Here is a 24,941-nt window from a genome sequence, read left to right as displayed (position 1 = left end):
TAGTCTCACCTGGGATATACTGGCCTGAGGATACCATCCTGCCATGCACAATGATATCACAGGCACAGGTATCCCTTATGGTTGTGACTATGATTCCATTCTCCTCATTGGGATGGAAGTGCCTGCTTCCTTCTGGAATCACCAGCTCATCTTCTGGCGCAATTTTCCTGTTAAAAGCTACAAGGATGTCCTCTTCTGAGGAACAGTCCTCAAAGGCTACACTGTCAACCCCAATGCCTTCCTTTTTCTTGGTACAAGCTAAGCCCCATCTGAAGTGCCCAACCTGCTGACAATCAAAGCAGGGGCTACAGTCCGTCCATGACTTTTTTATTTTTTTTAGCTTGGGGTCCCCACTACCCTTTTCACAGGTATACGTGGGGTGGGATGTGCTACAATCTTCTTAGGGGTCTGAGTCTCTGAAGGAAATTCTTTGGAGGACTTGTCACCTCCTTTTCCCTTTTGTGGACCTGAACCACCCCCCCCCCCCTTCCTTTTTTTGTTGTTGTTAATCTCCGCCAGTTGCTTTTTGGGAATTCTAGTCCTAACCCATTTGTCAGCTTTCTTAGCCATCTCACTGGGACCAGAAAGTAATGTGTGTACTAGATGCTGATGTAACTTTTGTGATGTACAGTTTGCTAATATGTGCTCCTTCGCAATCAAATTATAGAGCCCTTCATTGTCCTGCACCTCGTTAGCCTTTCAGCCAGCCACCTACTGTTTGACAGCGAGGTCCACATAATCTACCCAGGTCTCATTTCAGGTTTTTTAGTCTCTGAACCTAATCCTGTACTCCTCAGTGGTGAGTCCAAAGTCCTGTCAGGTTATCCTTCATGAGGGCATGGGAATCAGCCGGTGTCTCACTCAGTGTCAGAAGACTATCCCTGCACTTACTTGAACAGCCCCCAGAGTTGAGAGCCCCAGTGTTTCTGGTGTAACCTCCTTGTTCTATGTGCCCTCTCAAAGGCTGTGAACCACTTGCTTATTCGTCACCCTCAACATATTTGGGGGCAATTAATTTGGTTATTTTAGAGGCAAAGGTTTCCTCTCTCCCTATTTAAGATTTTGCCTCCACCAGAGATGGGTGTCAGGCTCATGTTGGAAGTTGGCTTTCTATATTCTATATCAAAAAGTTGACGTACCGTGTAAGGAGTCCAGGGGTTTCCTTACTAGTGGACGTGAGTTTGCTATGCAATCCCAAAGTGCTCCATTAGGGAGTAGCTTGGCCGAGCAACCTTAGGCTTAACACAGAGGAGCTCAAGACATTTGCAAAGGCACACAATGATTAATAAATAGCAACACGACTCTAGCATTTATAAAAATAGCTACTATCTTTTATATATGTTTAGACATCAGAAAAAACGTTCTGTGTTTTCAAAAATGGGACACAGTGCAATGTTTGAGTTCTGCAATGTTATCCTATGGAAGCAAGAACAAGTTCTGCAAACAGGTGTAGAACATCAACTTACAGGACCAATCTCCAGGAGTTCATGGAAGGGGTGGGCTAGGTCCAAGGCAGCACCAATAGTACACCACCAGTGGCAAGAGGGCGGCCATGTGCAGGGTGCAAATCAGCATCAGGAGTTCAATGGGGATATTTCTCTGTAAAAAGAGGCTGCAGGCACTGGCTAGAAAGCCGGTCTGTGTGGCCCAACAGGGGAGATTTAAGGTTTGTGATGCTCAAGGACGTAGAGACACAATGGGTCCTCTTCTCCACAGCCCGGGTGTGGCGGCTGCAGAGGTGTCTCTATGCATCAGATATTCTTACCTGGAGCAGTTGCAGTCTAGGGGACCTGCATTCAGATGCTGCAGGTGACATTCGGGAGTCCACGAGAGGTGAAACCACGATAGACTTGAGGGGACCGTGTTGGCACCAGTGACCCACTACAACTTGGGCCAAAGGCTACTGGTGCAATGGTGGCTTTGGGTGTCTGGTTTTGGCGGTTCTGGAGGCCTCAGTCTTCTTCTTTTGGAGTTTCTGCAGGTTGCATGGCACAGTTCTGCTGTTCTCCGTGAAATTTTAGTATTTATTGAAGGTAGTCAGTCCTCCAGGGTTTTGTAGGCACACAACTGCTGGACAAGTCGTCTTTGGCGCAGGTTCAACAGAGAACCGCAGACAGGACAGCAGGTCTGGGGCCAAGTCAAATGCCTTCCCCAGTCCTCTGCTTTTGCAGCTCTTCGTGTCCTTTGTGTTTTGGTAGGATCTGCTTCTCTGGTGCCACACACTCCCTTAAATACTGAATTTAGGGACACTAGGAAAATGTAGGGTAGTAGCCAATGGGCTACTGACTCTGGGGTCACTACGCCACTTATGTGACCTCTTCCTGTGTAAAGTGAGCATAACCCAAAGATGGCTACTTCTGAAAAATAGTGTCCACCGTGTAGTAGGCCACCTTAGAGGTGGTACTAGCCTCGAGGCGACACGCCTACCTGACTAGCCAAATTTCCCACCTGTCCATGTGCCAAAGGGACTCTGGGCAAGGGAGTGGCTTCCTCTCCTTTGAGGGGAGCCAGATTTGCATTGCAAAGGCGGCCGCTTGTTTGGAGTTCGCTGGCTCAAGGAGGCTAATCAGCAGTTCATCCTGTGGAAGGGGGTGTTGCACCCTCTTCTCAGACAGGTGCTTGTTTTGGGTCTCCTGGGAGCAAAGGCTCTCACCCTAGGAGGTCAGAACAATGTCTTGGGTGCCAGGCTGGCAGAAACCAGTCAGCAAGCACACCACAGACTGGTAGGTTTTTAGGGGGAATTTCTAAGGTGCACTCTGAGTGCATGTATTGGTAAATCTGACACTGACATCAGTGTGGGTTTACCAGTAAGATATGTTCGATACCAAACCTTTTAGTGATGCCATCATGTAGCTGGGGAACTTGTCTTCACCAGTGTTCAGCACATGTTCTAAATGGCTTCCCCGGTCATTTGTACTGGCAGTAATTGGACTGACCAGCACAGGGTCATATCTGCTCATGCAGGTATTCCCATACATGTAATATTCAGCACCCTGTCTTAGGGATGTGAGGCCTGCTGTAGGGGTGGCTTACAAATATCACATGCATTGTTAGGGGTCATGGCAAACAGGGATGTGTGACATGTCGTGTTTTCACTTTTGTCTGCACCAAGACACGCAGCCTGCAATGACAGTACTGCTTGTGCTTGATGAGGGGTCACTTAGGGTGCCACAGTTTGTACTACAGCCCTAAGGGGCCTCTGAAGTACCTTTAGGCCCTTGGTACCATTTACTAGGGACTTGGAGAGGGTGCTAAAGGTTGTGCCAATTGAGGGAACAATTGTACATTTTTCAGGAAAGAATACTAGTACTGAGGACATGGTTAGCAAGAGCCCAGTACACTCCAGGCAAAGATGCATAAAAAAACAGTCAGTGTGTGTGTGTGTGTTGGGGGGGGGAGGAGGGGGGTACTGCTACAAGTACCCTACAGCCCATCTCAATTCTTTTTTTTGTTTTCTATAGCGAACAGTTGGAACCTTTTTGGTAAGTTAGGAACAAGCATTTGCAATGCAATAGGTCTTGCGTTTATGCAATTTTGGGCTAATGGCATTGTAACTTACAATGCCTTTTATTTATGTTTTGGTTTTTAAAACCTAAATAAACTGCACTGTCATTTACAGTGACAACAGCTTGAACGTACGGAAATGTGAGTCTGATTTACATTGCAAATGTTATAACGTTGTACCCAAACCTCCTCCCCCCCCCCCTCCCTTTTGCTCGGCCCTAACGAAAGCGGCCTGCACTGTTAATAAAATAAATAAGCACGTCCACTACAGTTAAAGCGGACGCGCTTTAATTTTAATACATACATTACGAAAGCGGCCAGCATAAAGTAAATAATTAATCTTGGCCGCTATAGTTAAGGCGGACACGCTATAATTCAAATATATACATTAGTAAAACCAGAGGGCCTGCTGAGATGTTGTGGGTGGTATGGAAAGATCATTAAAGAAAAAAAGTGCTTGCCGACTTATGATGGAGACTGTGTAACAATACGAGTAAAAGATCCAGTCCTCATGGGTGGTACCAAATGGAGACAGGGTTGTAACAAGGAGGTAGTAACAGACCTCACAATTAATCGGAAACCAGCATTTACCAAGGACAATGATACCAGCCAATGAAAGTTATGGGCTGAGAGTGGGCAGGCTTACACCGCATACTCAACTACCGCATGCCTCGCAGAGCGAGCAGTGCATGCGCTCTGCCGCTAGGCTTGGCCTAAAAAACAACTACCAGACTAAACTTTTAAAAGGGCCTAACTGTCTAGTACACTTATAAAATTTCTAAAGAACAAGGTCTAGGGGACTTAACCAAGACCCTAACAGACCAGATTGGAAATTTGGAAAGAAAAAACTCAAAAATTCAACAAATATTTTTGGCCACTAAAGTCAATTGTAGATTCTTAAGTGGAGTCACAATACTGAGAGTGGTACAGTAAATGTAAAGTCTTGTATTCCTCCGCTGCCCCATCAATGTAGGAAGCTGTCTCTCTATATAGTGGACTAAATAGAGGTACTCTGTGTAAAGAGTCCAGACAAACCCCAGTTGACTGACAGAGGAACGAATGGTAACCCAAATGCTCTCTTTTGCGTTAGTGTGGGCAAGCAGTTGGGCATATCAGATGGTAGTGCAAAGCATTTATTGTACACACAAAGGCAGTAATGAGAGACGCACTCAATTAAGAAATCCAACACCAATTTATGAAAACGTCTTTTTATATGAATTTAGATACCAATATTGGAATCAGGCAAGTACTTTTCGCATTATGAATTTTAATGTGCTTCAAAAGTTGACAGTGCAATTTCTGTTGAGGTTATGTTATCCTATTGGAGAAAACATGCATTGCATCTGGGCACTTAAAAGCAATTTACGGTACCCCCCTCTGGGATTTCAGTTGAGTATAGGGCACGGTCCAAGGCCACACCAACAGATCACGTCAGGAGGCTCTGGGGCGTCCAGGTGCAGAGGTGTGTTATGGCGTTGGGTGTCCCATTAACTTCAGTGGTCAGAAAAAGGCTGCAGGCTTGGACTGGGGGACCAGTTCGGGGGAACCCACATGGGGGCTCAACCCTTGAGATGTTTGGGCACGTAGGGACACCATTGGTCCACTTATCCTAGGGCTGTGGGGCTCTGGTGCAGTGGTGTCTTTTGCCGTCTGGTTCAGTGCTGGAGTCACTCACGGTTGGAATTGGGCCTCCAAAAAGAGGCTGAAGGCGATGACTGAATGTCCAGTCTTGCTAAACCCAAGGGTGGGCTTAGCCTTTGAGGGCCTTGGAACCCCGTTGTCAGGGTCACCTGCTTGAGGTGCGGGTGCGGAGGCACTTTGAGGTGTCGGTGGCAGTGAAGAGATGCTTTCTCTTTGTCTTGGTTACTGCTAAAGAGGGTCAAACAAGACAGCGGGGCCACTCACAATGTGGGTCTCACTGTCCCTGAAGTCCCTTGAGTAGCTAGTCGGTTTTTCTTAGTGTAGGTGCCCGGACTAGACACAGCAAGCGTTGACTGCTGAAGGTGTCCAGTGCCCCAGGCCCTGATGTCCACACACTTGGAGGGAGGACAGATTTGATCTGTAGGAGCAGGGTGACCTCTTAGTGGGCGGCTGCAGCGTCTGTAGTCTCGGTGAGTGACAGGATAGTGGACCTGACCTTGCGGTTGCTGGGGAGTTTCTCAGGCAATTGCCAAAGCACTAGCAGCCCTCTGGCTTTCTTGGAGTCCACACAGTGGCACAACAAGTCTTTCTTCCACAATTGTCAGTGGCAGCAGGCAGGCCGGTGCCAAATCATTCATTGCTCCTCTGTTATCAGGTCAGTACTCTTGGCCATCAAACTTGTATCAGGGGGTGCCATAAATTCTAAATATATGGGTGTTAACGGGAGTGGGGAGTAGTAGCCAATGGGCTACTTACCTCGAGGTCACTACAGTTCCTAGATGACCACTTCCTTTGGGGAGTGGGAAACCTTCTGTCCCAAAATTCCTATTTCCACCACACACAAGATGGTGGAATTTCTCACTTCAGGTTGTTCACGCTAGAGGTGTGTCCAGCCTGGCAGTGCAACACTCCTCCTGCATAGCTAAATGTCCTGCCTGTCCCGGTGCCAGAAGGAGGTAACATTTCCTCTGTCTGGGGAAGCCTTGGGTCACATATCAAAAACAGAAGAGGCCTTTAAAGCCTTCGCCCTGATGTGCAGATCACTGGTCATCCTGCTTGAAGGAGGTGTAAGCACTCTTGTGAGAAAGTGCCATCTTTCTTGCATGGTATGCCCCCACTTTTTGCTGAATTGCTGAATGTACTTTGACTGAGTGTGCCCTGGGCTCCTGCCAATCAGGTGCCCAGGGCCTATGTTCCTTCCCTAAACCAAGACCTCCAAATTGACAAACCCTGGCCACATGTCAGCCCCTGGTAAATGTTACCCTAGGTACCCAGGGCCTTGTGACCAGGGAAGGCCTTTAAGGGCTGCAGCACTCATTGTGCCACCCTTAGAGGCCCTGTACCCTAACACACACACACTGCCCTTGCAGGCTGAGTGTCTGGATACAGGACAAAACAGAGAGTCGACATGGCACACATCCATGTGTGCCATGCCCACAACCTACACTGCCCTGGCATACATCAGCCACCCCTCCAGCTGGGTGCCCTATGCCAGTGGTGTGGGCACAGGAGCATGAGCCCTGTGCCCCTACAGTACCCAGGTCCATTCCTGGGCCCTCTAAGGGCAGTGCTGCCATTTAAGAGTACATGGTGCTGGGAGCTTGTCAAACACAAACTCCACAGCACCATAATGGCAATACTGAAGACTGAGAAGTTTGGTATCAAACTGCTCAGCACATTAAACCCACACTGATACCGGTGTGGGATTTAATGTACCAAGCACCACAGAGGGCATCTTAAAGATGCCCCCTGAAACCTAACCTACAATCCACGTCTGGTCTGAGAGGCTGCCTAGGATGCCACACAGCAGACATGTTGCTGGACCCCTGGGTAGGAGAGCCCCTGCTCTCCTGGGCTTGCAACAATGCACATCCTGGGCGAGGTGCTAGATCTCCTCCCCCAGGATGGGCAGGGGGAAGCTTCAAAGGCATGCCGCCTCTGTGAACTTCCCCAAGCCACTTGCAACCCCCCACTCTGGCGGGAAGCTTGGCCGGAAACCCCAAATAAGGACAGGGGATGTGCCAGCCTGCCAACCTCACCCCTCAGGTGGGGGAGGCGAGGTGAAGCACATCTCCGGGCGCTCGCCATCTTGAAGATGGGAGGCCCTATCCAATCAGGACTAGGCTACTGCCCCCCCTCCCACAGGAGAGTGGCAGAATAGGGGGTGTACCCACCCCAAGTCAGGGACCCATTGGTCCCTGCCCTTTACCTACCTGTAACGCCCCATAATCTAGTATTTAGGGGCACCCTGAACCTTCCTTCCCCAGATTCCGGATTCCAAAATACAAAGAAGAGCAAGAAGAAAGAAGACCTGCCCTGCAGCTGCAAAGAAGAGGAAGACACCAACTGCTTTGGCTCCAGCCCTACCGCCTGTCGACCCTCAAACCTGCTCCTGCTCCAACCCGGCATCTCTTGTGGTCAGCAACCTCACAAACCCTGGAGGACCTGGCTACATTTTGGCTCTAAGCACCTGGGACTCCCATGAGTAGAGGCTGTACTCAAAATCTGCTTCTAATCCCTGGCATCAGACCGGAACCGCGAACCCTTCACACTCTGCACCCGCCAAGCCTGGCCTGTGCCGGAGTGAACCAAGACCACGAGGACGACCCCACGGCGACTGTGACCCCGAGTCCGGCACCCAAGGACTTCCCTTGACGCTCCTGACGACGCCTGCAGCCTCGGAACCAGGCTCCCCCCCCCCCCAACTGCGATCAACAGAGGGTAAGATTTCCTGACACCAAAAGGCACCCCTGCACCCGGCGCCCCACGGACCCCTGTGCCCAACTCCGGGGTACCTACCTATCCTCCAACTACCCAACTTGCCTCTCGAAGTGGTGGTGGCACCTGAAGAATCTTCATCCCCGAGCTTGCAGTCTTTTTCTAAACCGGAGCTTTCCCATTGAAACCAATTGAGCGCCCAAAGGCTCAAAAGCACCCTGCACCAAGCCGCCCGAGTGGCCCTGGCAGTGTAACCTCTACACCTATCTACTTCCCCATTTGCCCTGAACAAGTGACCAGGAGCCCAGCTCCCACAGCCAGGTGGCCTGCTAGTCAGCATCCACCAACCAAGGCCCCCCTGCCTCCCATAGGATAACATTGGGCCTAACTCTCTCTGCACCCGGCTGCCCCTGTGCCGCTGAGGGTGTAACAACTGTACCTACCTGACCCTGGGAGACCCCTGAGTCTATGCCCAGAACCTGCTAACTCTGGCAGTTGAGTACTTACCTTAAAACCGATAACTCAATTTTCTCCATAGGGTAACATTGACTGGTTTTTCCTGAAATTTCTTCTAAGTGTGGACTTTTAAAAACTTAAAATATTCACCAAAAATCAGCCGAGTAACAAAAACGAAAATACTCACCTGCTATTAGGTGAGCTCCCAGCACTGACTCTGAAAAATATTGACAACCGTACTTACCAGTAACCCAATTTTATTCAATAGGAAACCATTGACTGTTTTTCTGTGAAATTTCTTCTGTCGATTTCTGCAAACTTTAATTATTCTTTAAAAATCGTATACATTGTGAAAACGTAATTACTTGCCTGTTTTGGATAAAGGTCCCAGTACTGAGTCTAGGCACCCAGTACTGGATTACAAAAGTAACGAGAAAATACTATACCTGCAACTTGAATTTTCTTCCATAGGGAATCATTGACTGTTTTCTATGAAATATTTTCTAAGTGTCAACTTTTAAAATAGCAAAATATTGTCTAAAAATAATAACAGTAACTAAGTTGACTTTTATCACTTGTTTCTAAGTACTGTCCCAGGACTGAATCTAGGATCCAGTCCTGGAATCACAAAAGTAATCCTAAAAGTAATCTATTGCAAATAACTTGAAACTTCCATTGAACTCCATGTATTATTGTGTTTAAAATTGTGTTGCCTATTGCAACCACTTGTAACTTTATACAAAAGCCAATTGCATATTGCAAAAGTATTTATATAAAGCATGTCATTCTTAGAAAGTATATTTTAATACCTATTGTTGGTTCTAAAATAAAACAAGCATATATTTTTTATATATAAACCATTGGCCTAGAGTTCAGTTATTGAGTGTGTGAGACAATTTGCTGACTGATGGTGTGCAACAGATGCTTTACACTGTCCTCTGATACCGCCTTACTGCTCGACCAAGCTACCACTTTAGAGAGTAAGGTTATATGTAACTTTAGCCTCTGCCAAACCTCTGGGGACTGTGGACTCTGTACACCCTTTACCTATTTGGGAACAGTATATACAGAGCCACTTTCTCACAGCTCTCATCTGGTAGGGGGTCAGAAACACGTCTGTGGTGCCTGGCTGGACTGGACCAGTCAGCCAGCACACCAGAGGAAATCCATCACTGAAATTGGCGTGGGTTTATGAATATGAGGTGTTTGATACCAAGCATCATAGGTTTCATTGAAGCCATTATGTAGCTGGGTAACTTGTTTTCACCAGTTACCAGTATATACCTTAAGATGGCTTCCCTGCTCCCTTGCAATATCTAGTAATAGAACATGCAGATATGCCCTCACATAGAATACAATGCACTGTGCCTTAGGACTCAAAGGCCTGCTGTAGGGGTGACGTGCATATATTAGATGTAGTGACTGCGGCATGACACACAGGAGTGTCATGTCATTTTTTCACTTATGGTTTGCACCATGTCACGCAACCTGCAATGGCAGCCTGTGTGAAATTTGTATGTGGGTCCCTTTGTGGTGGCATAAAATATGCTGTAACCCTTAGGGACCCTCTTTAACACCCATGCCCTAGGGGGCAAGAAGTGGGGGGTGGGAGTGGGTGCAACTGCAACAAATGCCAAGTTTACTACAGCTACCTTTTAGTTTTAGAACATGCACTTACAGCTAACTTGCATTTAGTGTTTGCGCATTCTAAATTAAAAACAAAGTGTAATGCATATAAGCAGGAGAAGAAATCATGGGGCCACATATTCCTTATTTACCACAGTGACATAATTTATCTAATGTGTAATTGATTAACTTTAAATTTCTTAAGGTGCTAGCCAAGTAAGTGGAGACCTGCACTGTCATGTAATCCTTAGCAGTGCAAGCTCCTGTATCATCAAAGAGGAACATTTCAACTAAAACTTTCTTGCTGTTTCTCACTTTATAAGAATGTTTACCTGTAATCCTTGCATATCAATATTATGAACCGTTTCTGCATACTATATTGACTTTGATGACTTTTAACAGAGACAAGAGGTCCTGATGGTCCTCGCTTCTTTGTCCACTAACCCCCAGTTAACATAACCGTTAATATTTGTTCTCTTAAAGTGCAATGAAAGTGTACAGCACCGGCTGTACACCACTTTTGCCTGGTCCATAAGAGTCCTCCCAAGAAATTAAAGCACATGACTTTTCACAAACTTAAATAAAGGACTTCAGTGTCTAACCTTTAATATTCCCTGTAAGAAGTTGGTTCTAACCATCCTATCTGCCCACAACTTTTGCTTTTTGATTTCCTGGTTTTTGACCTTTTGCTGTGGGGAGCCTCATAACCTGTGACTCGCCTACTGTAAACTCGTGATAAAATGGACTGTGCGTGTTTACCACCAGTGTCCGCCTTTTTAGATAAGGCTGTTGCGACGCAGCCAGGGTAAGGGGCATTTGGCTGGTTACATGTCAACATGTGCTCACACGTGTTGGTGAGACTCCTGTCATGTGCAGCCCAGAAACTGTGCACTGATAGCCTGGCACAGAAGGGACAATTTAGAATTGGATAGTGACCTGGGATTGGCCTTATCATGTAGGTGTACTCATGTAAGGGATAGTTGGTGTGCTTTACTATTTGATTGTAGGGACACTTCATAATACTCTTATGAGAAAGGCTGCCTTGGGGCACAGCTCCAGTTCTCTTTGGGGTAGAAACTCAAGAGCTGCACTGATGTACACTGCAGCCTGTATAAAAAGAACAAGTCTGTGAAGTTCATAAGCATATCTGTAGAACCTATGGGTCATCGAGGAATGTCATATTTCTCTGACTCCACTCAGGATCAGAGCCCAGGCCTTTTTCCACCTGGTCGGCTGGGTTATTTACTTTTCTTTCTAGTTGCAGGAACAAATGCCTCATCCCTCAAAGAAAGCAATTACCAGTGCTTAAGCCAGCCCTGATGGAAGGCGGGATTGGGTGAACTACTGTACATCAATCAGCTAGCTGTCATCATGTGCCAGGAAGAGTGCCTGCCCAGGACACTCCACAAAGGAAGGAGCCGAGACCTCTGGAGCCCAGCCAGATGCACGCTCCTTTGAAGATTTGGTAGAGGGAGGACCTGGCAGTAAGGTCAACGAAGGGGTGTACCTGAGATTCCCAGAGTACATGTGCTCCTGGTGACACCATTTTTAGCTATCCCAGAAGACTGTGCAAGGAGGTTGGAACATGGGTGGAGAGATGATGTGGCACATCAGAATAGGCCAGAGGCGCGGCCCTACTGGACACCTCACCCCCACTTAAAAGGTCCTGCACCGAGGAGAGTGCTCTCTTGTTTGTACTTTTCTGATGGACACTGGACTTGGAGGCAGCTGCCATTGACAGTATGAAAGAGGTACCCCTTGACTGCCTTCAGGCCCCAGGACTCTGACCGACCCCAGGCGAGCTGGTCCGGTTAAGCCTCCTGAGGACTAGTTGGGGGGGAAAGTCTGGGCTCTGAGAAAGGAGAAGGAGGCCCAGAGAAAACAGTGAAAGGCTAGTGCAGGGATCCAGTGAAACAAGCTCCCTGCAAAAGTTGTCACCCTTGCAGGCCAGGAGGCCTGAAGAAAGGGCACCAGTTGACAAGTGCTCACCATCAGGAACAGAAGGATACCAGAATTGTCAAAAACAGCCCACCAGGAACCGAGATATGCTCTGGAGAAGGTTTGGGCGACCTTCAACCTTTTTACAGTGGCAAAGCATGTGGTATTCGACCGCCGAACCAGATCTCTGCCTCTGGGATGGGTCGGGGCCCCGAGGCTGCCCCCCGAAAAGAGATTCCGCAGTGAAGCACCGTTGTGCTTTCCCCACAGGAGCGGGAAGGGGCCCAGGACCCAAATCCTGGGCCGACAGCAAAAAAGAGAAGCCGTGGACTGCCATTGCACTCCCCACGAAGATGCAGATGAATCTGGGACCCCATCCCTGGGCCCGGTGAAGAAAACTGAGGCAGGGAGTGCTGTGGTGCGCCCGCAAAGCTGAGGGGGGGCCCAGGACCCCATCACTGTGCCCCAGTGTCCGGAGAGAGGAGTCCCGGCGCACTCACCCACGTGTCCAGAAAGGCCACAGCACCCCATGCATCTGCCTGTGGGAGAGGGCAGACCCAAAGTGAACACCCGCTCATATGCCAAGTAAACCTGCTTTATTGCCCATATCAGGTGCACCGTCATTCAAAGTGATATTCCATTACTGTATTTCTAATACAAGTAAATGTCCGGACTTGAGATTTATTTCTCTAGACCTCCCTTTGGGAAGGATAAGAATGATTACACAGTGTCCTCCCAAAAGTATTCCATTAATGGACATTACTAGCTCCCACCACCTCTCTTGAGTAAACCTAGGAATGCTCTGCAAAGCTACCCTTTGAGAGTCAAGCACTATAATGGGGTGTGCGATTCCCAGTGGTGGACAATTGCAGACCCATTACTAGTGCAGGCCACACAACTACTGCTCCATTTTCCTACATCCCCACATTAAACTCTCTTCCTGTTGACCACCTTTTTTGTCTAGAGCGATGTCACTTTTATTCGCTGGATGATAAAAAAATGATTGGCATCTAGTCAAAATATTTTGGGCTAACACATTGATACTTGGTGCATAGACATCTGTTTAGCATAGTTTTTAAAGGAATCTGTTTGCAATTTTGTAAGCCACCATATTTTTCATGTTCCTTCAAGTCTGGTGAAAAGTAACTAGTAATTGTCTCCTTCACAGATTTTTAAATACCTGCGGATATTTCTTCCTGAGAGTGGATTTCGGATACTTCCTTGCAGTCGCTACTCATTGGAAACGAACGGTGCCAAAGTGGTCTCAATGAAGACATGGTAAATTCCTATTTTTTTTCTATGTCGCACCATTGGTAAGAAAGTATTGACTATCTCATTACATTGACAATATTTGATTTGAATTGATGTTGTCACAATGTATTATCAACTATTCACTTCATAAAAGAGTAGTTTGTACAGCAGAACAGCATCATAGAAGGTTGGCTTTGCATAGGCGGACATACTTTATTCCAAAAGCAAAGTCATCTACATTATTTAAGATAAACATTTTCTCCCCTAGTTACTAATAAAATTCCTTTCTAAAATTTACTGTCTGCAGTTCTCTCCTGCCCGTTTTCCTCGTACCTTTGCATATTCATCATTGGATATTTTTATTCCTAGTTTCAGAAAGTAGACCAAATGGATTGATTGCTGGTAAAAACTACTATCCTCTTATTTAGAATAAGAACAAGGTCTCACGTGCATGTTCCGACCCTTAGCACGAGTCCTTTGATAAGGTGATTTACAGAAAACACAGTGGCTGTAGGTCCTTATAGAGCATAGATATAGATATGCCTCATCTTCATGGACCCAGAAGAATCCTACAATTCCTTGGTCAGAAGAATCCATTTGATGGACCAATATTGCTCAGGGCTTAGCTAGAACGTAAGCAAGATGGCCTACTGCCTCCACTCCCCCAAACGGTAGCTATTTCTCGCAAGTTTACTTCTACTCTGAAGAGAGAAGTTGGCAGATATCCCTAGCATGCTGCTCCGTCTCAGTTAAACATACTTCAACTAGCACAGTTTGTGATTTCTGGTCCCTGTTGGATGGCTACTGCACTGCTGATTCGCAGTTGCAGCTCAGAGGCAATGACCTCCGTCATTCAGGACTCTTGTGCATTCCAAGGTTCTGACAACCATGAGATCTACCCACAACCAACTTAACCCTTGGCACCCCATCCCAGTGGGACATGCTGACAGGAACTTTTTGTCCCGCTCTGACTGAATCTGCAACCGCATGAATAAATTAACCCACTGATCTAGACATCTTCACTCCAAACAAGAGAATCTCTGAGCTGCCTGTTGCAGGCAAGCGGGCCAGGGTTTTGACTCTTTGGCTTGCCAGTTTTTGATATTAGTATCAAGTGAGTCACAAATTAAAGTAATGTTCTAGAGGACGGGTACTCATAGTGCGGGCAGCCAGCGGCCCGGCAAGCCTTCCTTGGCGGCCCGCGGACCTTGCAGACATCATACCTGTGTTTTTTTATATCGCCGGTTTCAGCAGCGCGGAGCTATGGGGGCCGGGCGTTTCTTTTAAAGACCATTTTCTTGTTAAGGAGGCTTTGTTGTATTTCACCTCTTCTTAGTGCCCCTGCATCTCCACTCAATCAGAATGGAGATGCAGGGGCGCTAAGAAGAGGTGAAATACAACAAAGCCTCATTAACAAGTGAATGGTCTTTAAAAGACCTGTGAAGTACTTGGGTGCGGCGGCTATGTGTGTTCCCGGGAAGCTGTCTCAGCACGGGGTGAGGTGACAGAGGGTGACGAGGACAGCAGGGTGAGGTGACGGAGAGCAGCGGGTGAGGTGACAGCGGGAGGAAGACAGATGGAGGGAGAGGGGGAAGAGAGAGAGAGGGAGTCAGACAGGGAGACAGAGGTAGAGGGAGGGAGACAGAGGTAGAGGGAGGGAGACAGAGGTAGAGGGAGGGAGACAGAGGTAGAGGGAGGGAGACAGAGGTAGAGGGAGGGAGACAGAGGTAGAGGGAGGGAGACAGAGGTAGAGGGAGGGAGACAGAGGTAGAGGGAGGGAGACAGAGGTAGAGGGAGGGAGACAGAGGTAGAGGGAGGGAGACAGAGGTAGAGGGAGGGAGACAGAGGTAGAGGGAGGGAGACAGAGGGAGAGGGAGGGAGACAGAGGGAGAGGGAGGGAGACAGAGGGAGAGGGAGGGAGACAGAGGGAGAGGGAGGGAGACCGAGGGAGAGGGAGGGAGACCGAGGGAGAGGGAGACCGAGGGAGAGGGAGGGAGACAGAGAGGGAAGGAGAGAGAGGGAGAAAAACTGAGTGAGTGGGAGGGAGAAGGAGAGAGGGAAGGAGACGGAGAGAGGGAAGGAGACGTAGAGAGGGAAGGAAACGGAGAGAGGGAAGGAAACGGAGAGAGGGAAGGAGACGGAGAGAGGGAAGGAGACGGAGAGAGGGAAGGAGACGGAGAGAGGGAAGGAGACGGAGAGAGGGAAGGAGACGGAGAGAGGGAAGGAGACGGAGAGAGGGAAGGAGACGGAGAGAGGGAAGGAGACGGAGAGAGGGAAGGAGACGGAGAGCGGGAAGGAGACGGAGAGCGGGAAGGCGACGGAGAGCGGGAAGGCGACGGAGAGAGGGAAGGCGACGGAGAGAGGGAAGGCGACGGAGAGAGGGAAGGCGACGGAGAGAGGGAAGGCGACGGAGAGAGGGAAGGCGACGGAGAGAGGGAAGGCGACGGAGAGAGGGAAGGCGACGGAGAGAGGGAAGGCGACGGAGAGAGGGAAGGCGACGGAGAGAGGGAAGGCGACGGAGAGAGGGAAGGCGACGGAGAGAGGGAAGGCGACGGAGAGAGGGAAGGCGACGGAGAGAGGGAAGGCGACGGAGAGAGGGAAGGCGACGGAGAGAGGGAAGGCGACGGAGAGAGGGAAGGCGACGGAGAGAGGGAAGGCGACGGAGAGAGGGAAGGCGACGGAGAGAGGGAAGGCGACGGAGAGAGGGAAGGCGACGGAGAGAGGGAAGGCGACGGAGAGAGGGAAGGCGACGGAGAGAGGGAAGGCGACGGAGAGAGGGAAGGCGACGGAGAGAGGGAAGGAGACGGAGAGAGGGAAGGAGACGGAGAGAGGGAAGGAGACGGAGAGAGGGAAGGAGACGGAGAGAGGGAAGGAGACGGAGAGAGGGAAGGAGACGGAGAGAGGGAAGGAGACGGAGAGAGGGAAGGAGACGGAGAGAGGGAAGGAGACGGAGAGAGGGAAGGAGACGGAGAGAGGGAAGGAGACGGAGAGAGGGAAGGAGACTGACGGAGAGAGGGAAGGAGACTGACGGAGAGAGGGAAGGAGACTGACGGAGAGAGGGAAGGAGACTGACGGAGAGAGGGAAGGAGACTGACGGAGAGAGGGAAGGAGACTGACGGAGAGAGGGAAGGAGACTGACGGAGAGAGGGAAGGAGACTGACGGAGAGAGGGAAGGAGACGGAGAGAGGGAAGGAGACGGAGAGAGGGAAGGAGACGGAGAGAGGGAAGGAGACTGACGGAGAGAGGGAAGGAGACTGACGGAGAGAGGGAAGGAGACTGACGGAGAGAGGGAAGGAGACTGACGGAGAGAGGGAAGGAGACGGAGAGAGGGAAGGAGACGGAGAGAGGGAAGGAGACTGACGGAGAGAGGGAAGGAGACTGACGGAGAGAGGGAAGGAGACTGACGGAGAGAGGGAAGGAGACTGACGGAGAGAGGGAAGGAGACTGACGGAGAGAGGGAAGGAGACTGACGGAGAGAGGGAAGGAGACTGACGGAGAGAGGGAAGGAGACTGACGGAGAGAGGGAAGGAGACTGACGGAGAGAGGGAAGGAGACTGACGGAGAGAGGGAAGGAGACTGACGGAGAGAGGGAAGGAGACTGACGGAGAGAGGGAAGGAGACTGACGGAGAGAGGGAAGGAGACTGACGGAGAGAGGGAAGGAGACTGACGGAGAGAGGGAAGGAGACTGACGGAGAGAGGGAAGGAGACTGACGGAGAGAGGGAAGGAGACTGACGGAGAGAGGGAAGGAGACTGACGGAGAGAGGGAGGGAGACTGACGGAGAGAGGGAGGGAGACTGACGGAGAGAGGGAGGGAGACAGACGGAGAGAGGGAGGGAGACAGACGGAGGGAGGGAGACAGACAGACAGACGGGAAGCTGTCTCAGCACGGGGTGAGGTGACAGAGGGTGACGAGGACAGCAGGGTGAGGTGACGGAGAGCAGCGGGTGAGGTGACAGCGGGAGGAAGACAGATGGAGGGAGAGGGGGAAGAGAGAGAGAGGGAGTCAGACAGGGGTAGAGGGAGGGAGACAGAGGTAGAGGGAGGGAGACAGAGGTAGAGGGAGGGAGACAGAGGTAGAGGGAGGGAGACAGAGGTAGAGGGAGGGAGACAGAGGTAGAGGGAGGGAGACAGAGGTAGAGGGAGGGAGACAGAGGTAGAGGGAGGGAGACAGAGGGAGAGGGAGGGAGACAGAGGGAGAGGGAGGGAGACCGAGGGAGAGGGAGACCGAGGGAGAGGGAGGGAGACAGAGAGGGAAGGAGAGAGAGGGAGAAAAACTGAGTGAGTGGGAGGGAGAAGGAGAGAGGGAAGGAGACGTAGAGAGGGAAGGAAACGGAGAGAGGGAAGGAGACGGAGAGAGGGAAGGAGACGGAGAGAGGGAAGGAGACGGAGAGAGGGAAGGAGACGGAGAGAGGGAAGGAGACGGAGAGAGGGAAGGAGACGGAGAGAGGGAAGGAGACGGAGAGAGGGAAGGAGACGGAGAGAGGGAAGGAGACTGACGGAGAGAGGGAAGGAGACTGACGGAGAGAGGGAAGGAGACTGACGGAGAGAGGGAAGGAGACTGACGGAGAGAGGGAAGGAGACTGACGGAGAGAGGGAAGGAGACGGAGAGAGGGAAGGAGACGGAGAGAGGGAAGGAGACGGAGAGAGGGAAGGAGACGGAGAGAGGGAAGGAGACGGAGAGAGGGAAGGAGACTGACGGAGAGAGGGAAGGAGACTGACGGAGAGAGGGAAGGAGACTGACGGAGAGAGGGAAGGAGACTGACGGAGAGAGGGAAGGAGACTGACGGAGAGAGGGAAGGAGACTGACGGAGAGAGGGAAGGAGACTGACGGAGAGAGGGAAGGAGACTGACGGAGAGAGGGAAGGAGACTGACGGAGAGAGGGAAGGAGACTGACGGAGAGAGGGAAGGAGACTGACGGAGAGAGGGAAGGAGACTGACGGAGAGAGGGAAGGAGACTGACGGAGAGAGGGAAGGAGACTGACTGAGAGAGGGAAGGAGACTGACTGAGAGAGGGAAGGAGACAGACAGAGAGAGGGAGGGAGACAGACAGAGAGAGGGAGGGAGACCGAGAGGGAGGGAGACAGACAGAGAGAGGGAGGGAGACAGACAGACAGACGGAGGGAGGGAGACAGACAGACAGACAGACAGACAGACGGAGGGAGGGAGACAGACAGACAGACAGACAGACAGACAGAGGGAGGGAGGGAGACAGAGGGAGGGAGGGAGACAGACAGACAGACGGGAGGGAGACTGACTGACAGACGGGAGGGAGACTGACTGACAGACGGGAGGGAGACTGACTGACTGACAGACGGGAGGGAGACTGACTGACTGACAGACGGGAGGGTGACTGACTGACTGACAGACGGGAGGGAGACTGACTGACTGACAGACGGGAGGGAGACTGACTGACTGACTGACAGACGGGAGGGAGACTGACTGACTGACTGACAGACGGGAGGGAGACTGACTGACTGACTGACTGACAGACGGGAGGGAGACTGACTGACTGACTGACAGACGGGAGGGAGACTGACTGACTGACTGACTGACAGACGGGAGGGAGACTGACTGACTGACTGACAGACGGGAGGGAGACTGACAGGCAGACGGGAGGGAGACTGACTGACTGACAGACGGGAGGGAGACTGACTGACTGACAGACGGGAGGGAGACTGACTGACTGACTGACAGACGGGAGGGAGACTGACTGACTGACTGACAGACGGGAGGGAGACTGACTGACTGACTGACAGACGGGAGGGAGACTGACTGACTGACTGACAGACGGGAGGGAGACTGACTGACTGACTGACAGACGGGAGGGAGACTGACTGACTGACTGACAGACGGGAGGGAGACTGACAGGCAGACGGGAGGGAGACTGACTGACTGACAGACGGGAGGGAGACTGACTGACTGACAGACGGGAGGGAGACTGACTGACTGACAGACGGGAGGGAGACTGACTGACTGACAGACGGGAGGGAGACTGACTGACTGACTGACTGACAGACGGGAGGGAGACTGACTGACTGACAGACGGGAGGGAGACTGACTGACTGACTGACTGACTGACTGACAGACGGGAGGGAGACTGACTGACTGACTGACTGACTGACAGACGGGAGGGAGACTGACTGACTGACAGACGGGAGGGAGACTGACTGACTGACAGACGGGAGGGAGACTGACTGACTGACTGACAGACGGGAGGGAGACTGACTGACTGACTGACAGACGGGAGGGAGACTGACAGGCAGACGGGAGGGAGACTGACAGACAGACGGGAGGGAGACTGTTAGGCGGGAGGGAGACTGTTAGGCGGGAGGGAGACTGTTAGACGGGGAGGGAGACAGAGGGAGGGAGGGAGACAGACAGACAGACGGGAGGGAGACTGACTGACAGACGGGAGGGAGACTGACTGACAGACGGGAGGGTGACTGACTGACTGACAGACGGGAGGGAGACTGACTGACTGACAGACGGGAGGGAGACTGACTGACAGACGGGAGGGTGACTGACTGACTGACAGACGGGAGGGAGACTGACTGACTGACAGACGGGAGGGAGACTGACTGACTGACAGACGGGAGGGAGACTGACTGACTGACTGACAGACGGGAGGGAGACTGACTGACTGACTGACAGACGGGAGGGAGACTGACTGACTGACTGACAGACGGGAGGGAGACTGACAGGCAGACGGGAGGGAGACTGACTGACTGACAGACGGGAGGGAGACTGACTGACTGACAGACGGGAGGGAGACTGACTGACTGACAGACGGGAGGGAGACTGACTGACTGACAGACGGGAGGGAGACTGACTGACTGACTGACTGACAGACGGGAGGGAGACTGACTGACTGACAGACGGGAGGGAGACTGACTGACTGACTGACTGACTGACAGACGGGAGGGAGACTGACTGACTGACAGACGGGAGGGAGACTGACTGACTGACAGACGGGAGGGAGACTGACTGACTGACTGACAGACGGGAGGGAGACTGACTGACTGACTGACAGACGGGAGGGAGACTGACAGGCAGACGGGAGGGAGACTGACAGACAGACGGGAGGGAGACTGTTAGACGGGAGGGAGACTGTTAGGCGGGAGGGAGACTGTTAGACGGGGAGGGAGACAGAGAGAGCGAGGGAGACAGAGAGAGCGAGGGAGACGGAGAGGGAGGGAGACGGAGTGAGGGAGACGGAGACAAACAGTGAGTGAGACCGTGTGAGAGAGAGAGGGAGAGAGAGAGACAGAGGGAGACAGAGGGAGACAGAGGGAGACAGAGGGAGACAGAGGGAGACAGAGGGAGACAGAGGGAGACAGAGGGAGACAGAGGGAGACAGAGAGGGAGACAGAGAGGGAGACAGAGAGGGAGACAGAGGGAGACAGAGAGGGAGACAGAGAGGGAGACAGAGAGGGAGACAGAGAGGGAGACAGAGAGGGAGACAGAGGGGGAGACAGAGAGGGAGACAGAGAGGGAGACAGAGAGGGAGACAGAGAGGGAGACAGAGAGGGAGACAGAGAGGGAGGGAGACAGAGAGGGAGGGAGACAGGGAGGGAGGGGGACAGGGAGGGAGACAGAGAGGGAGGGAGACAGGGAGGGAGGGGGACAGACCGAGACAGACAAGAGGGAGACCGACGGGAGGGAGACAGACCGAGACAGACAAGAGGGAGACCGACGGGAGGGAGACAGACCGAGACAGACAAGAGGGAGACCGACGGGAGGGAGACAGACCGAGACAGACAAGAGGGAGACCGACGGGAGGGAGACCGACGGGAGGGAGGGAGACTGACAGAGAGGGAGGGAGGGAGACTGACAGAGAGGGAGGGAGGGAGACTGACAGAGAGGGAGGGAGGGAGACTGACAGAGAGGGAGGGAGGGAGACTGACAGAGAGGGAGGGAGGGAGACTGACAGAGAGGGAGACTGACAGAGAGGGAGACTGACAGGGAGGGAGACTGACAGGGAGGGAGACTGACAGGGAGGGAGGGAGGGAGGGAGGGGGACGGACGGAGGGAGACGGAGGGAGGAAGACGGACGGAGGGAGGGAGACGGACAGAGGGAGGGAGACGGACAGAGGGAGGAAGGGAGGGAGGGAGACGGACGGAGGGAGGGAGGGACGGAGGGAGGGAGGGACGGACGGAGGGAGACGGACGGACGGACGGAGGGAGGGAGGGAGGGAGACGGACGGACGGAGGGAGGGAGACGGACGGAGGGAGGGAGACGGACGGAGGGAGGGAGACGGACGGAGGGAGGGAGACGGACGGACGGAGGGAGGGAGACGGACGGACGGAGGGAGGGAGGGAGACGGACGGAGGGAGGGAGGGAGACGGACGGACGGACGGAGGGAGGGAGGGAGGGAGGGAGACGGACGGAGGGAGGGAGACGGAGGGAGGGAGGGAGACGGACGGACGGAGGGAGGGAGACGGACGGACGGACGGACGGACGGAGGGAGACGGACGGACGGACGGAGGGAGACGGACGGACGGACGGAGGGAGACGGACGGACGGACGGAGGGAGACGGACGGACGGAGGGAGACGGACGGACGGAGGGAGACGGACGGACGGACGGACGGAGGGAGACGGACGGACGGACGGAGGGAGACGGACGGACGGAGGGAGACGGACGGACGGAGGGAGGGAGACGGAGGGACGGAGGGAGGGAGACGGAGGGAGGGAGACGGACGGACGGACGGAGGGAGGGAGACGGACGGAGGGAGGGAGACGGACGGAGGGAGACGGACGGACGGAGGGAGGGAGGGAGGGAGGGAGGCGGAGGGAGGCGGGCGGACGGACGGAGGGAGGGAGGCGGGCGGACGGACGGACGGAGGGAGGCGGGCGGGCGGACGGACGGACGGACGGAGGGAGACGGAGGGAGGCGGGCGGACGGACGGACGGAGGGAGACGGACGGAGGGAGACGGACGGAGGGAGACGGACGGACGGAGGGAGACGGACGGACGGAGGGAGACGGACGGAGGGAGGGAGACGGACGGAGGGAGGGAGACGGACGGACGGAGGGAGGGAGACGGAGGGAGGGAGACGGACGGACGGAGGGAGGGAGACGGACGGACGGAGGGAGGGAGGGAGGGAGACGGAGGGAGGGAGACGGACGGACGGACGGACGGACGGAGGGAGGGAGGGAGGGAGACGGACGGAGGTAGGGAGACGGACGGACGGAGGGAGACGGACGGACGGACGGACGGAGGGAGACGGACGGACGGAGGGAGACGGACGGACGGACGGAGGGAGGCGGAGGGAGGCGGGCGGACGGACGGACGGACGGAGGGGGACGGACGGACGGAGGGACGGAGGGAGGGGGACGGACGGACGGACGGAGGGAGGGGGACGGACGGACGGAGGGAGGGAGGGAGGGGGACGGACGGACGGAGGGAGGGAGGGAGGGAGGGAGACGGACGGAGGGAGGGAGACGGACGGAGGGAGGGAGGGAGGGAGACGGACGGAGTGAGACAGGGAGGGGAGTGAGACAGGGAGGGGAGTGAGACAGGGAGGGGAGTGAGACAGGGAGGGGAGTGAGACAGGGAGGGGAGTGAGACAGGGAGGGGAGTGAGACAGGGGGAGGGAGGGATGGAGGGATAGGGATAAAGGGAGGGATAGGGATAAAGGGAGGGATAAAGGGAGGGATAGGGATAAAGGGAGGGATAGGGATAAAGGGAGGGATAGGGATAAAGGGAGGGATAGGTATGGACGGAGGGGAAAGGGAGGCGGAGGGGAAAGGGAGGCGGATAGATATGTGTGAATGCCGGGTCTGGTGGCTCAGTGGACGAAGGGGTCCGCTGCAGGGGCCTGTGTTCAACCTCATGGTCATAGTTTGTTGTTTTGCTCTAGCCCCGCCCCCTCCCCCACTGCCCCCGCCCCCACCGGTCCGGCCCTCAGCCACAAACCACACTGTAAATTTGGCCCCCCGAGAGAAAGTTTGTGAGTACCCATGTTCTAGAGAGATCCATGATTCACTGACCAGAAGACCTCGGTAAGTTTGTGTAACTGTGTTCTGTAGGATGGAGTAACCTGCTGACTTATTGTTACCTGCTATAATCCACTGTAATACACCACTATTTTACTGCAACATGAGTGAGTGTATTTATGCACCTATAAAGTAGGGTAACTTAGAAACGTAATCCTTTATAATCCTAGAAAGGTAATGCACGACTCAGTACTCTCCAGTAGCTAAGCAAACTATGCAAGGCCATTTCTTCAAAATTCTTTATTTCTAAATCTACATCTCTGTGCTGAATTCTAGAACACGTTTTTTTAGATTCAATTTTCATTTTAGAGAATGCTTTTGTGGAGAAAGCACAACTACATTATGCAATATTTTCTATTTTGCTACTCAAGCTAAGTATATGTATAAAAATATTTAGGCCGTAAACTGTTGCAAAATGGATTAGCCCTGCAGAGAGAAGATTTTTGAGACTGCACCATAATGGACTTCAGAGTCATTTAATACATTTCAGGTTTTTGGTCAGTGGAGTAAGGATCTCTGACTACAAATGTCCCTTAGAGTGTTTTTTCTTTGTGTGCAAAACCTTTTAGAAGCAGATATTTTTTGCGGGTTAATTCCGAAGTTCTAGGGGTTTTGCTAGTAATTCCTTATTGTGTCTGAAAGTGGTAATATTATTTTTCTGTTATTAGCTACCTTTTCCAACCACCCTATCTTTGATAAATAAATGTCCTTTCTCATACCATTCGCTTCTTGTGATGGAAAAAGTATTGGAAAGATGAGTGCAGAGTTCAGGTGGTTAGTCACCCAGACTCTCATAGCATTTTGAGTTTTTTTTCTTCGTGTAACTGCTTTTGCATGTAGCACTGAATGCCACACCTTTGCTTTTACTAGACACTGTGAATGATCCTTATTACAGTTATGAAACTTAATGATCAATTTAGCCACCTGGGAAGGAGGAACTGCCTATTTTGGTCATGCCGCTTTTCACCATTGTGACTCGCAGATCATATCACGCCAGAAGTAAGCACAGTACTTGCTAGCATCTAGTGGATGCAGTATAGGTGATAATAGGATAGAGAAGGAGATGTACAGGAGGGCTGAGTTGGACATGCGCAAAAGAAGCAAAAAATATTCTCCATTCTGGAGTGATCTCTCATAACCATAAAAAGTAGAATATCTCTGAACGGGTGGGATCCCAGGAACACGTTTTTTCAAAATATATTTTTTGTTTTAACTTAAAACCTGCACAAGAACAAAAAAGTGCATCAAAGATAACTTATAAAAAATTGTGGTTTTAAAAATGTGGCAAATGAGCCAAAATCGGACATGTAGAGCATTTGACTGAAAAGAGGTTTTGAAAAACAAAAGTATCTAAAACAGGCTGTAAATAAAGTGAAGTAGACAAGAGTATAGTTGGTTTCTAGGTTCAGTGGAGATAATGCTACAGTTCTGAAGTGGTCTGGTGGTATTGATGGTATTGTTTGCCAAGCTTTTGCTAGATTTAGAAGAGTTGGAGGTAGACTCCTTTCTCCTGATTTTGTGACTATAGATCTAACATACAGTGCAGCCATTTTAAAGCTTTTTCATATGTACAAATCCCATTTTAGGAGTCTGAAATTTCTTCTGATTCGTAAAATGGGATTCAGATTGGATATTGATTCAGTATCCATAAAAGGCATGTTGTAGGTGTCTCTTCCAAATTTTGTGTGTGTGTCAGTGTGTGTGTGTCAGTGTGTGTGTCAGTCCCAAAGTAGTTTATTTAATGCTGGGGCGTTTCGACCTTGCGGTCTTTTTTAAAGCTGTGGCTTGTATGTATCTATATGTCCCT

General features: G+C 51.8%; 1 protein-coding gene across 1 annotated transcript in view; it reads left to right on the top strand.

The window, feature by feature from the left end:
• Positions 1 to 24,941, top strand: part of KMT5C (lysine methyltransferase 5C) — a 176,932-nt gene that overhangs the window by 20,328 nt on the left and 131,663 nt on the right. The window contains exon 4 of the mRNA XM_085616374.1: positions 13,052 to 13,161. Coding sequence (XP_085472500.1) covers positions 13,052 to 13,161 — 110 coding nt within the window. The remainder of the gene's footprint in view (positions 1 to 13,051; positions 13,162 to 24,941) is intronic.

This window comes from Triturus cristatus, chromosome 7 (assembly GCF_964204655.1).
Source record: "Triturus cristatus chromosome 7, aTriCri1.1, whole genome shotgun sequence".
Taxonomy (NCBI): Eukaryota; Metazoa; Chordata; class Amphibia; order Caudata; family Salamandridae; genus Triturus; species Triturus cristatus.
The sequence above is the reverse complement of the archived record's forward strand: the minus strand, read 5'-3'. Positions and strand labels throughout refer to the sequence as shown.